Consider the following 14,200-nt stretch of genomic DNA (forward strand, 5'->3'; position numbering starts at 1 on the left):
AGCAGATAATTTATTCACAGACAGCTGCAATAGCATGAATGTGAAATGGGGAATAATAATTTCCATTTATTAAATTTCTAGATTATAAACAAAACATGTCCTTTTTTATGGGACCATGTAGCCTAAAATTCACCATGGCAACAGCCCTTAACACTTGTTTATCCCTTGTATTTTGATTATTTATCCCTCTACTGCAAGCATTTCACAATAGCTAAAATATAACCTCCATTATAGGAATTTAAAACCCAATGAAAAAGTCTACAACATAATTTCTCTGCTTGGACCAGTAGTGGGTAGTCATTATTGTTACTCTTTAAGCTTTTTTTTTCATTTGTAGGGCTGTCAATTGCTGATTCTTGTCATCTCTTTCCAGAGGACCAAAGCATACACTTATACCAAGCAATTCTTCCAGTGGAGTTATTATCAGATTACCAGATTATCTCCTAGTAATGTTTTTATGTACATGTGCCCTGAATACACAGTTCTTGCTGCTTCTTTCACTAGGCATCTCTTTATACTGTCATTTTTGAAGCAATTCAAGATCTCTAAAGCAATCTCTAATTTTCCAACACCCATACTACTGCTGTACACTGTTTCTACTGTAGATCTGTCTAAAAGATATTTATCTAGAGACCATTTTATGCTTTAGCCACACTCTCTCCTTCCTCTCAGTCTCAAGCGCACATGAGCCATTTTTTGAAGCAATTAAAAATCCCTAAAGCAATCTCTAATTTTTCTACACACATACTGGTATCAATGTGTCCAAACTACCCACAAAAAAATCCGAGATCAAAATCATTGACTTAAACACACTCATTGCTAAATAAAGGCAAATAAACATTTGGGATGACACTGATTACTTTAGTAGAGCATTAGCATTACTCTAGTAGAGCTGGAAGCTTGCAATGTGTTTCTAGTCCCACATGGCTCAAGACCCCTACTCAGTGAGGCTCCTTTTCAGAGGGGTCCTTCCCTCTCTGATGTTACCTTGCCCTCAAGTGTCATCTATTGAGCAGAATTCAGTCAACCAAAAGGTAAATACATCATCTGATCGTCTGGATCCTGTGGTACCCACAAGTTTATCAGCACTTCTGCATATTCCCCAAATGACTGATGAAATTTGAAGACCACACTGAGTATCAGCAGTATCATGATGGTGTCTGAATCTTTGAGAGGTTCATAAATTCTAGATAATCGTATAATTATCAGTCCCCCAAGGGAAAAAACATCACTGGTCCAGTTACAGTCACTGACTTGTCTGTGGAAAGCACAAACAGAAGAGAAGGTGTTCATCACACCACCACTGGGTTCCCTACAGGACACATGGGCAATGAGATGTCTGGGAATGATAAAACACACCTGAAGGGCTTCCACAGCAATAACACCAAACTAGATAAAATACACCCACCCTAACTGGAGTAGTCCTCAGCTATTGTCATTAATGTAAATGTTTGTGAAAAGGAGAAAAATCTGACTCGATATGACAACCTGTGTGCTTCTGCTACTGACTTTGCCCGGCAATGTCCCTGCCATTGTCTTGCAAATCTCTGTAGTTGCATTCCTTTACATCTGAATTGTTTCAAATGGCTTTTCTGGTGTTGTTTGGGTGAATGAAGACAGCTTTTGATTCTCTGGGTCAGATTCTGCAGCCTTTACTCAACCAAAACTCCAATTAACCCTGAGTAGTTACAGACTGTGTAAAGATTCGAAAATGATTAAAGGAGGAAGAAGAGGTAAATAACCCTTTAAATGGCTGTTAATGGCTGTTTGAAAGAGTCTTTCAGACTTCTGAACCTCTGTCTTGTAAACAGAAAGACAATGGACACCCCAGTTTAAAAACTATACGTTTTGATTTATTTGTTTTTAAGGGTAGGATATTATTGTTTCCTCAGTTGCAGAGCATCTCTCTGTTTGTAAACATTAGTTTCTACTGTAAATCTGTCTAAAAGCTATTTATTTAATTAATTATTTCTTTAATTAATTTATTTAATTATTTAGGAGGCCATGTTTTGCTTTTGCCACACTCTCTCCTCCCTCTCAGTGTCAAGCACACCCAAACCATCCTGCTCACCAGGCTGAGCCTCTCTGCCCATGGCTTTGATTTATTTGTTTTTAAGGGTAGGATATTGGTGTTCCCTCAGTTACAGAGCATCTCTCTCTTTGTAAACACTCGTTTCTACTGTCTAAAAGCTATTTATTTATTCATTCATTTATTTATTTATTTATTTATTTATTTATTTAGGAGACCATGTTTTGCTTTGGCCACACTTTCTCCTCCTCTCAGTCTGAAGCACACACAAACCATCCTGCTCACCAGGCTGAGCCTTTCTGCCCATGGCTTTGATTTATTTGTTTTTAAGGGTAGGATACTGGTGCATCTCTCTGTCTGTAAATACTCCTTTCTACTGTAGGTCTGTCTAAAAGCTATTTAATTATTTATTTATGAGACCATGTTTTTGCTTTAGCCACTCTCTCTCCTTCCTCTCAGTCTCAACACACACAAACCATCCTGTTCATCCTGTGGGTGCCCGTGCAGCCCACCCCTCACGCTGCCCACTCCTGGGAAGAGTTAAAGCTATTTACGGCTGAGTTTCGCATCCATTTGCACTCAGTGCTGGTTTGCAGAGTGGCGCTAGGACCTTTGCAAGCGATGAGCCCGTGGCATTAAGCAGGGATGTGAAAGCCTCATGTGTCTCCAATACTCAGTGGATCTAATTAACAGGTAGAATCGCACCCTGCGTGCTTGAAAAAATGCCAGACACCATAGAAACGAGTCCTTAAGTCCCCGGACCATCTGCACTTTCTTTTCATTGTGGAAGTCTCATTTAAGCATGTTTTTCGGCCATTCTAAATTCATTTATGCTTTAATGAAAAATTCCCGCTGACGGTTTTCCTTTTCATTAAAACAAAAATCACAAAATTCTTTAATTCAGTCATAGGGGGGGAAAAACAACAAAAAACCTCTCAAGCTTTGATGAAATAATGAATCTTTGAATTTGCCTCTGAATACGTGCTGTTCGAATATCGTTGCCACAACCTCCTTAAGTGACCTTCTAAAGGAAAAGGAAACCAATATGAGAAAATCCCCCGCAAGCTCGGGGGGGTTGCAGGAAGGAACATTGGGCAATACTGATGAAATAGCAATATTGGTGAAATGTGAAGTATTACACCATCACAGAGCAGCTCCGGGATAGCTTGCAGGCTGTCCTTGCCTCCCTAAGCCGAGATTTTGGTGGGGTTAAATTGGGGTACAGAGGAGCCCCGGCTGTGCGGGGTTAATTTGGGGTGCATCCCCTTTAGACACCATTTATTTGCTGTTACCTGTTGGCTGCCAGCCGGGATGAGATGTACCCTCCGGGGATCTGCGTGATGATGTAGCCCCAGAAAAACGAGCCGTGGATCATGCCCACCGTTTCGGGATCCCAGTTAAACTTCGCTTTCTTCCCATGCGAGGCAGCGGGGCAGAGGGAGAGAAAGACGAGAGGAAAGCTGTAATTGTGCCCCTCGGTCCGAGCCCCCCGTGGCAGGTCAGCAAACAAACCCAGGACAGCGATGGAAGCAGCAGAGCCCCGAGCCTCTCGGATGGGCATGGATGGGAATGGCTGGGCACGGCTGGGCACGGATGGGAATGGCTGGGCATTGCTGGGCACGGATGGGAATGGCTGGGCATTGCTGGGCACGGATGGGCACGGCTGGGCACGGATGGGAATGGCTGGGCACGGCTGGGCACGGATGGGAATGGCTGGGCATTGCTGGGCACGGCTGGGCACGGCTGGGCACGGATGGGAATGGCTGGGCATTGCTGGGCACGGCTGGGCACGGCTGGGCAGCGCTGGCACAGCCCGCACGCACCTCCTGCCAGCCCTGAGGGATTTGGGTGTTTAAGCCTCATCCCCGTTTACCGCATCTTTCTCACCGCTCTTTAACTCGCTTTAAACCTTATCGTTTCTCTTATCATTTAACGCCTTTTATCAAAGCCAATTAGCCCCGGTGTTTTCAAACATTCCTGCTGAACCTCCCCGCCTCCTTCACGGCGGGATGCACCCCCTAGCAGCCCCTTATTCGATGCCCTCCTTCTCCCATCCCCTGCGTTTATTTCAGGAGATATCTGCGGTTTTCAAGGCTGTGTGGGACAGACACGGCGTGGAGCGAATTGTCCTCACATTAACAGCACAAACTGGGGCTAGGAACTGAATGGAAAAGTAGAAATATTCGGCAGAAGTTGTTTCTGCGTCAGGAACGGGATTCCCGTCCTTGGAGGGGCAGGGGGATGGACCGGGGAGCACCGGGCCCCGTCCCGCCTGTGCCCAGGTGTTGCGCTGCCAGCTGCACCGGGGAGGACGTGGCATTCACGAGGGAAGCGGTGCCCACCTCCTTTATAATTTTTCCTCCTCGGTGAATGGTGCTGTTGTTGACCATGTCCACGATGGCCACCCCCAGGTTGCAGCGGATGCCGAAGGAGATGCAGAAGCCCAGGCCGCTCATGATGGCGATGATGTAGCGCCGCGGCAGCCCGAAGCAGGTGCAGTCGCACAGCGGCGCCTTCTTCTCGGGCACTTCCATGGGCTTCCCATCCTCCGTCAGCTCGATGGTGTCCCCGGGCTTCTGCCTCTTCTCTAGCACTCTGCCCGACACAAGAAGGGAAGGTCAAGGCCTGAAGGCACAACGATTTGGAGGCTTAAAATTCACCGCTCCCCTCGCTCCTCCGGCTCGGAGATTGATTCGAGGATTTGCTCCTCGCTTCCCATTCACCTTCAGCTGTTCTTTAGCGGTGACCTGTGGGAGTGAGGATTAGTCATGCCCGGCTCCCCCAGCCCTCCGCAGCAGCCCAGGGAGGAGCTTTGCCTGGGAATTGCTCATCTATCATTAAAGACTTGTGCTGGAATATGTAGGGCGCACCAAGCAAGGCAGCATCTGGAACCACTGCAGAGGCGCCATGTTGGGCAGCCAGGGGCACAGACACAGAAAAAAGGAGATTTTGTTGCCTCTTGGAGGTTTTTGTTGCCTCCTGGGCGTTTTGTTGCCCCCTCTCTGTGCCAGAAACACCGAGGGGGTGATCCCGGTGCGCGCCTCGCTCCAGGTCTGCGAACAAAAGAAATGTTAAGAGGGAAAGAGGGGAGGGAGGAGGGAGGAGGAGAGGGAGATATTGCTATTTATTTTACATTTGCAAAATGGCTGTCAGTGAAAAAAAAAAGCCAGGAATAAGAGCTGGCATCGCCGGAGAAGGCTTCCCCAAAGGTCTGCACGCTGGGAGCGCTCTGCAGGTTCAACCTGCCCAGAGCAGCCTTGCCCTCAGTCCCTCGGTTTCGCTTGGAAATTGTGTCTCCCAGAGAACGATCTGGAGGAATCTGAAGGCTGTTTGCAGCTGTTTCCAATCAGCTGGAAAATACCACGAAAGGTGATTTAGAACATCCAGAATTTTTTTTTTAATCTTTCTAAATGCTGCGTCGGTAGCATGAAAAATCAGGTTTATAGAGCAAGTATCCCATAGTCAATCCCTTAATCTTCTTCCGAAATCACAGAGATATTTAAAATTTAGAAAAGAAAACCAATTTTGTCATCTTGAGAAGCAAATACGTGACGCTCTGGACTCTACAACCGCTGCCTCCCAACTCTGCTGTAAAGTGTTTTCTCACTCGGAGGAGCATCTCTTTCAGGTTAATTCATCCGGCTGATAGGGCAGTAACACTTAGCAGAATAAGGCTTAAAAGGTTTTCCGTGTTCGGGAGAAAATCCCTGTATTTTCTCCAAAAACTACTCAGCTGAAATTCTCTTGATTTTTCTTTCTTTTTTTTTTTTTTTTTTTTTTTTTTTTTTTTGTGCGTGTTATTTCCATGCTTAAAGATCGCGGCATTGAGAAATGTGTTAAAGTGGTGAATAAAATAAACTACCGTGGGTTTCTGTTCAAAATTCGTTCGAGTGGATAAAGGGTAGGTGTGTTTTCCCCCTGAATGGGCGTCTTGTCTTCGGAAATAGACTGGAAATCAATGTGTAAGAGGCAAGAAAATGGTTTAGATTCTAAGAAAAATAAACAAAGTACTTAATTGCCGTGAGCTGAAAAAGATTAGCAAATCACGCGTTTGTTACTCGAGGTGTGAATTCAAACGGAGTTTTGCTGGAAAATACAAGCACCGTTTCTCCATTATTCACTGTGTAGCTGCAAGTAGTAGAGATAATAGTTTTATTTAAATGTTGTAGACCCTATAAGAACGAAAAAAAGGGTGTATTTCCTAAATTACATTTTAAGCAGTTATTCTGGATTTTCCTTTTTTATTATTATTAATTTTCAGCTATTGAAAATGACTGAAATATAACCAAAAACCGTAGGAAATTAATTGCATTGGTGATGACTTTAATTTCGCTTTTGGCTTTTCTCAATGGTACACTTCCTATGAAAATGGAAGCCTCAGTTTTGTCTGTATCACTTCACTGATATGTCCCCTTCCCTTAAAATGGCAGCAGAAGTTGTGACTCATGCTGAGGAACAGCCTGGTGTCTGTGCCCAGCACTGCCGCATAGGTATGGAAAAAAGATTTTTGCGTGACCTACCCTGGGCAGGCAAATCCGCAGTTGCCTTAGAGCTGCAATTCGGAAAATAAAAAAAAAACCCCAAAACCAAAAAACCAAACAAACGTAAAAAACCAAAACTAAACCAAAACAAAACAAAAAACCCAAACAAACAACCAAAAACCGAACCAAACTAACCAAACAGCCCAAGCCAAATATTTCGGGGTAATTTCCAGCAGACGGAACAATCGAAAATTGTTGGAATTTCATAGACTATTCTCAAACGTTGTGGAGGTCACTAAAGTCACCAGACTGGATGGAGAACGATGTGTGAACTTTAGTGCATGCACTTCATGGGTATGCAAGAATCTGGGTTTATTATTACAGGGCTGGACGACGGTAGAAATGTTCTTTGCACGCATAAATATAGAGAAGTGATGCTTTTGAGTTTAGCAATTGCAGCTGTATATAATTTATAGGACAAGCAGATGTTTCTAAAGGCAGAGGAATAAATAATTAAACACATTCCTCTATATGTTTCAGCTTCAGGAGAAAAAAAATCGTTCGGATATCAATTATTTATACATCTCCATGTTTTCCTTCATCTGACGACGAATTACACAAAGGACAAGACTAATCAAAACCGTATTTTTTAAAATATATTTGTTAAGGGCAGGGGGCAAGATCCTGTGGGTGCATTGGGAAATTAAGATGGAACAATAATACAGGTTGCTGCTGTCTCCTGATTAGGATTTCAAGATGGGATCCCGTTTTTGTGGAAGAAAGGTGGGGTAATCTTTTGCTGCATCTTTACTGACACCATCTACGAGTCAGACAGGGAAGTTACGAGGGTGCCATATTGAGCAGCTTCAGCACTAGTTTCCAGCATCTAGATTATATCCAGCAGAACCAGAACGGCACCCAGCCCTGCCACCGCTAACCTCAAAGCTTTCCATCTCCTGCAGCAACGGGCGCTTACGGAGAGCTTCCAAATATTTCTGGCAAGTAGAATCCTATAAGAGATATCACTCTTACCTGTAGAGTTGACCAAGCGATTTTCCAGCAAAATTCTTCAATCCCTCCTTGCCGGGAGTCAAAATCCTTTGTTTTACGGACTCCATTCCTTTGGGGATGCTCGCCGGATAATGCTCTGCTCTGGATACGGCGCCGCTACGAGCAACGATGGTTCATATTGCTTTAACCTCTTAACTTTTCGTCCTCATTCGATGGCTATCGGTTCACCTGCGGCTCAAGGCAGAGCGAGAGGAGAGTGCGCGTGTGTGTGAGTGTGTGTGAGTGAGCGAGGTGGGGACGGCGTGCGGAGCCGGGGGGAGGGCGAGGAGCGCGCCTGTGTGCGGCAGCGGCAGGGGCGGCGGGGAGGGCGCGCTGCGGGCGGCCCGGGGTTCCTCCGCCGGTGCGGAGCTGCCGGGCTCGGTCACAGACCCTCCGGGCCCTGGCGGGGCTGGGCAGCGGCGGCCGCGGGCAGAGCCATGCCCGGCACGGAGCGTTCGAGGCGGTGCGGGCGCTGCGTGCGCCCGGCGGGGGCGGGGTGCGCTCGCCGCCCTGGGCAGGCGCTGCCAACTCCCCGGAGCCGAGCCGAGCCGAGCCGAGCAGAGCGGAGCGGAGCCGCGCCGTGCCCGCGGCCCCCGCCCGCCACCCCTCCCTCCCTCTGCCCGTCTGTCCGTCCGTCTGTCCGTCCGTCCGCCCGCTCAGCGCTGCTCCCGGCGCGGCCGCGGCTCCGCTCTCCGGGCGCTCCGGCCCTTCAGCACCGCGGACAGCGCCGCGCCCGCCCCGCTCCGCTCCGCGCCTCGGACAGCGCGGCGCTCCGCACACAGCCCCGCACACAGCCCCGCGTACAACTGCGAGTAAAGCCCGCACAGTGCCCTCGGTGCCCTCGGACAGGCCTTGTGCAGGCGGCCCCGCTCCCGGGCACGGCGGGCACTGCCGCAATAACGCTGCTGTGGTGCCATGAACAGATAACACCCGCTGTCTGCTTACACAGCCCCAGGGATAGGCTTGTAAAGGTCTGGGTTTATAGATACAGGCATAGCTTTGTATATAGGTATAGGTTTATATAGGTCTAGGTTTATATAGATATAGGTATCAGTTTAAATTGGTATTGGTATAGGTTCATATAGATATAGGTTTATATAGGTACATAGATACAGGTCTAGGTTTATATAGATATAGGTATAGGTTCCTATAAGTATGGGTTTATATGGGTATAGGTTCCTCTAGGTATGGGTTTATACAGGTGTACAGATATAGGTGTGGATTTATATAGATATTGTATAGGTTTATACAGGTATACGGGTATAGAGGTACAGGTATAGGTTTATATAGATATAAGTATAGGTTTATATAGGTAGATATAGGTATAGGTTTATATAGATACAGGTATAGGTTTATACAGGTGTATAGGTTTATATAGGTATAGGTTTATATAGATACAGGTATCGGTTTATACAGGTGTATAGGTTTATATAGGTATATAGGATAGGTTTATATAGGTATATAGTATAGGCTTATAAAGGTATATAGGTACAGACATGGGTTTATATAGGTGTATAGGTATAGGTTTATACTGGTATATAGATATAGGTCTAGGTTCATATAGATATTGGTGGAGGTTCCTGTAGGTATAGGTTTATATTGGTATATAGATACAGGTATAGGTTTATATATATATAAAAATATATATATAGATTTATATAGATGCTGGTATAGGTTTATATAGGTATATGGGTATAGAGATACAGGTATAGGTTTATATAGATACAGATACAGGTTTATATAGGTGTATGGGTATAGGTCTATACAGGTATATAGGTATAGGTTTATATAGGTATATAAATACTAATATAGGTTTATATAGATACAGGTATAGGTGTATAGGTATAGGTTTATACAGATATTGGTATAAGTTTATATAGGTATATTGGTATAGGTTTATAATGTATATAGATATAGGTATAGGTTCCTATAGATATAGGTATAGGTTAATATAGGTATAGGTTCCTATAGGTATATAAAGGTATAGGTTTATATACAGGTATAGGTGTATATAGATATTGGTATAGGTTTATATAGGTATAGGCTTATGTAGATACAGGTATAGGTTTATATAGATATTGGTGTGGGTTTATATAGGTATATAGGTACAGGTATATGTTAATATAGATATTTGTATAGGTTCATATAGGTATATAGGTATAGGTTTATATAGATACAGGTACAGGTTAATATAGATATTGGTATAGGTTTATACACGTATATAGGTACAGGTATAGGTTTATATAGGTAAATAGATACAGGTGTATATGGGTATATTTACCTCTAAACCCACGTTTACTCACGCAGCCTCTTTTAGATCATGTTAAGAATCCATCAGGGACTGCTTTCTGGAAAGCAATTTAATATTTTCCACCTCTTTTTTGGTCCTCTGTTTTCATGCCTCTGAGTAGGCCACTGCAACACTCAGTCTTGGCTTGTGGTGTTTACAGCACTGGAATGAACTGAGTGTATTCTGAAGAGAATTATTTTTCCTTTCAGAATCTAATAATAATAAACTTTTATCTCTTTGAACAAAATGGAAGATGCAAAAATCGGTATTTCTAAGTCATAGCCATTAAATTTCTCTTATTTCATTTTGAAGTTTCTGTAACGTGCTACTTAAAAAACAATTAAAATTTTTGTTTTAAGCAAGTCCTTCTAATAATATTAAGCTCCTTCACTTGCCCAGTGGGTAACCAAATGCAAACTGTATTTTCAAAGGAATATTCCCTGATGAAAACATATGTTGTAGTTGCAATATCCGAAAGGGAGCTGCTCTTTGGGTTTATAGAAATATTTCTTTCAGATGTTGCCCTCTGCTGGAGGGTGAATGAAGTTTTACAGCGCATATAAATGTGTACAAGACCAATTATTTTAATATTGAAATTCCCATAATTGACTGATCGACGTAGAATTTCAATAATTCCTTTCAAAACCGTAAAAGAATTACCAAGAATTACCAATAATAGAAATTATAAGTAGACCATGGGAAATGGAAACGTTGCTAATTATCATCACAGCACTGCCCGGGTTTCTGCACCACAGCAGCTTTGGGATGTGGTTTGCAGCACTGTCACAGCCTGAAAAGGCAAACCTGGGAGGTTTTTCCCAGAAGAGGAAAAGCTGCACAGTTACATAAGCTCTTCTTCCCAGCGCCTCACGGCTCCACTGTGCCACTGCAGATGCTCAAAGGAAACCCAGATTAATAGATTTTCCTGGGAGGCAGCAGGAACAGAGCGTTGTTTTGCAGGGATGCATTAAATGGGGTTGGATTCTGTAATTCAAGCCTTTCAGAAAGGCACTGAGTCCTTTCCTGAGCTGGAATTTGAGGCTCTCAAGGCTGCTGGGTTTTGTTTGTTTATGCTGTGCAAGGAGCTCTGGCCCTTTTTTTAGAAAGCTCATCCCTGGCATGGCTTTGATGCTATGGCTACTGAGTATTAGCAAAACAATGGCATTTAATAAATAAATGATGATTGATTTGGGAAAGAGAAATAATTTATCATATCACACCAAAATGGAGACTCCTGATGGCACATTCCTGCTTGTTTCTCTTGCTAGAGGAGAATTAGATAGCCCTTAATGACATAAAATATGTAAAGCAACTCTGATACAGTGAAACCCTATAGTGACCAGGCTCTGCTGCTGTAGCTGCAGCTGTCTGAAAATGAAATTTTTTGTCTCTCGGATGGTACATCCAGATATTACCGAGTCATGTCCTGATCAATCCCAGCTGGTTTGGCTTCACATGAGAGCAGTGAACTTATCTCATTAGTTCTACATAACTTGTACAGTCTTCTCAGCTTTTTAAACATCATATATTGAGTGTTTAACCTTGGTAGAACAAGCCACTTCCAGAAGAAACAGCACATAACATTAATCAAAATTGTTATTGGTAGTTCTTTTTATAACTAACACCTGTCCTAGACAGACCACTCACAAAAGTGCACTCAAACTTCAGTGAGATCACAGTGAGCTCCTTCCACTGGTGTCAGTGGTAAAGGGAAACAAGAATTAATGCAGAATATATATAAATATATATTTTAAAATATATTTATAAAATTAGGAAGTTGTGCAGAACGTTCTAGCCCAGGTGATCACTGCTGAATGTTCTCATATTGACCAGGAGAAAAGAAATTCAGCCAAAAGTTGCTGAGCAAAAACTGTGGCTCTGAAATGGCTCTGACAATATCTGGGGGATGACATGGTGCAATCCAAGATGCTGCAGATGACTGTGTTTTTCACACAGAACAGAAAACTTATTGTTTCATCTGAAATACAGCAATTAAATACAATTTTCTTCATGTCCTTGGATTTTCTTTAACTCTTGCTTATGTGAAGGCTGAAGGATTGAAAATTTACCTGTTTTTTTACTTCTATAAATAGATAATTTTGCAAAATTTGAACTGAGTTATTTCAAGAATTTAATATCTTTCAGATGTGGTTCTTAGCTAATTTTTTCTTATTCTTATGTATCTAATCTCAAAATTTTCTACAATAACCCTCAGAATAGTGCCTAAATATTGTAAAGCTTTCTTAGAGAAGTTCAAAGCCAATACTCCAATATAAATCCCTTCTCTTTAAGTTTTAGCCTTTCTGAAGAAAACTACACAGTGAGCTAAAATTTCTATCATGGTACCTACCAGTGATTTAAACCAGTAATTATTTAAATTCTATTTTTGACCTTATCTGTGCTGTTGATTCACTAAAAATGAATTTTCTCTGTCCCAAGTGTCACGCAAGCAGAATTTATAAATGGACATACATTTTATGATTAATTTTGAAAAATAAGCAAAGATGTGTTATTTTAACTCAATATGATAATACACACAAAGTCTGAGACATTTTGTTACTCCTGTTGACAGAAAGGTGACAGAATACTGCTCTCAATAATACAGAGTCATCTTCAGGGAAAAAATCATGTGCTCAAAATCTTAGTTATGCCATTCAACCTCTGTGTGTCATACAATCCTCTGGTACTGAGGACAGCATAGACATGCCTCAAAAATATGAATTATGGTCTAATTATTACTCCTGTTTACAGTAGCTGTCCACTAAATCTAATGGGATTTGATGTCAGCTGAAAAACAAAGCAATTTTTTACCTTCCTTGGGACTATGGAACTACAAAATCACACAGCAATGCCAAAATAATCATCATGCTTGCCATGCCACCAGAAAGAAGGTTTTCTGGTTGAAGCAAGAGCTTTGTAAACTCTTATTTTAGTAAACTGTTTATTGAAAAAAAAAAATCTACCATTAAAAGAAAAGAGTGAAATAAAATCTTGTGCCAAATCTTGACTGAAGAGGCAGAAAAATGTGTCCCAAAGATTGGTTTAAACCAGGAACTTTCTCATTCTCCCTCCAGATTTGCGAGGATCACTTCCTGAACACCTTTGGTGGGATTTCTCTTATTCTCCTGAATCAGGACGATTCACTGCTGGACAAATCCCTTGAAAAAGTGCACAATACATAAATTTGAGGATTTAGCAAAAGCTGCAGAATGCATCATTTGAGGATTTAGATGTAGAGTCCATGAGCTGACATAATAAAGATGTGTCTGTGCTGAATTTCGCATGCCAAGCTGTAAAGGATTCACACCTTCACATGCTCCCTCTCGACCAGGTTGTGCATTTCTGAAATAAAAATCTGGAACTTCATGCCACCATCACAGGGAAAAATGGGAAAATCCAGCAGGAATCTGTCCACAGAGGCAACGTGAGAGTGGCTGCGGGCTTGGTCAAGCAAAGCAGCTTTTCCTCTGCTTCAGCTGTGGTTGGAATTTGGCAGATTACTGCTTGCAGACTGGGCTGCTCCTCCCAATTGCTCGTGCAGCTGCTAGAATGCCCTTACATTGCTTTGCCAGTGCTCTAGCAGGCACCAGAAATGAAAAGGGAGAGAATACAGGAGTTTCACACATTTTTCAGGGCATTTTCTAGTTTTAAACCAAGCTGGAGGTAATTTGCTCAGGGATTTCTGCACTAGCATAGATGATGAAATATTCTAAAGATATGCTACAAACTCCAGGATTTTTTGGGTTTTTTATGGGTTTTGCTTTTGTTTTTTAAATTTAGGAATATCTTGTTTCTAAGCATATAAATTCTCAGTGTTCATTCTATTAGTGCCTAATTATCAGATACTCTAACTCTTGTTTAATCTGTTCCTTCAGCCCTCTAGTGGTAAAAGAGCTTAGGTAAATGACTAGAATTGCAAATAGTCAATTTTTATGTTCTATTGGTATTGCAGATTTCTCTGTGGAAAAAAATAAAAAATCACCAGATGATTTGCAGTTACTACATAGGACTACTCCACGGCTGGAAATTTTTCTGTTGTGTTACAAAAAAGATTCATTTATTTCCTCCATCCTGCCTTTCCTGTCTAAAATCTAGTTCATTTTTATTATCAGTATTTTTATTGAGAAAAACACCCCAACAAACTGATAAAATCCACCCAACAGCTAATGCCTTTTAAATCATAAAAGTAACGATAATAATTTTTTTAAAATTATTTTTTCTGGTATATCTGTGGACAAATTTAACAGCATTGAATACATTTCTCTTGAAAGTAAATGGAGATGCTTATATTCTTCCCACACATTAGAGGAACATCTGTTCCCTGCGTTCCAGAGCTGCTCCATGAGGTGC

At 42.4% G+C, this 14,200-nt stretch overlaps 1 protein-coding gene across 1 annotated transcript in view; it reads right to left on the minus strand.

Annotated features, from left to right (window-relative positions):
• The window catches only part of SLC17A6 (solute carrier family 17 member 6), a 30,901-nt gene extending 23,006 nt beyond the window's left edge, over window positions 1–7,895 (minus strand). The window contains exons 1-3 of the mRNA XM_063158148.1: window positions 7,543–7,895; window positions 4,372–4,624; window positions 3,322–3,440 (exon numbers count right to left, since the gene is read on the minus strand). Of these exons, the coding sequence (XP_063014218.1) occupies window positions 3,322–3,440; window positions 4,372–4,624; window positions 7,543–7,628 (458 nt within the window). The 5' untranslated portion in view covers window positions 7,629–7,895. The remainder of the gene's footprint in view (window positions 1–3,321; window positions 3,441–4,371; window positions 4,625–7,542) is intronic.
• Window positions 7,896–14,200: the final 6,305 nt, after the last annotated feature.

This window comes from Melospiza melodia, chromosome 6 (genome assembly GCF_035770615.1).
Source record: "Melospiza melodia melodia isolate bMelMel2 chromosome 6, bMelMel2.pri, whole genome shotgun sequence".
Taxonomy (NCBI): domain Eukaryota; kingdom Metazoa; phylum Chordata; class Aves; order Passeriformes; family Passerellidae; genus Melospiza; species Melospiza melodia.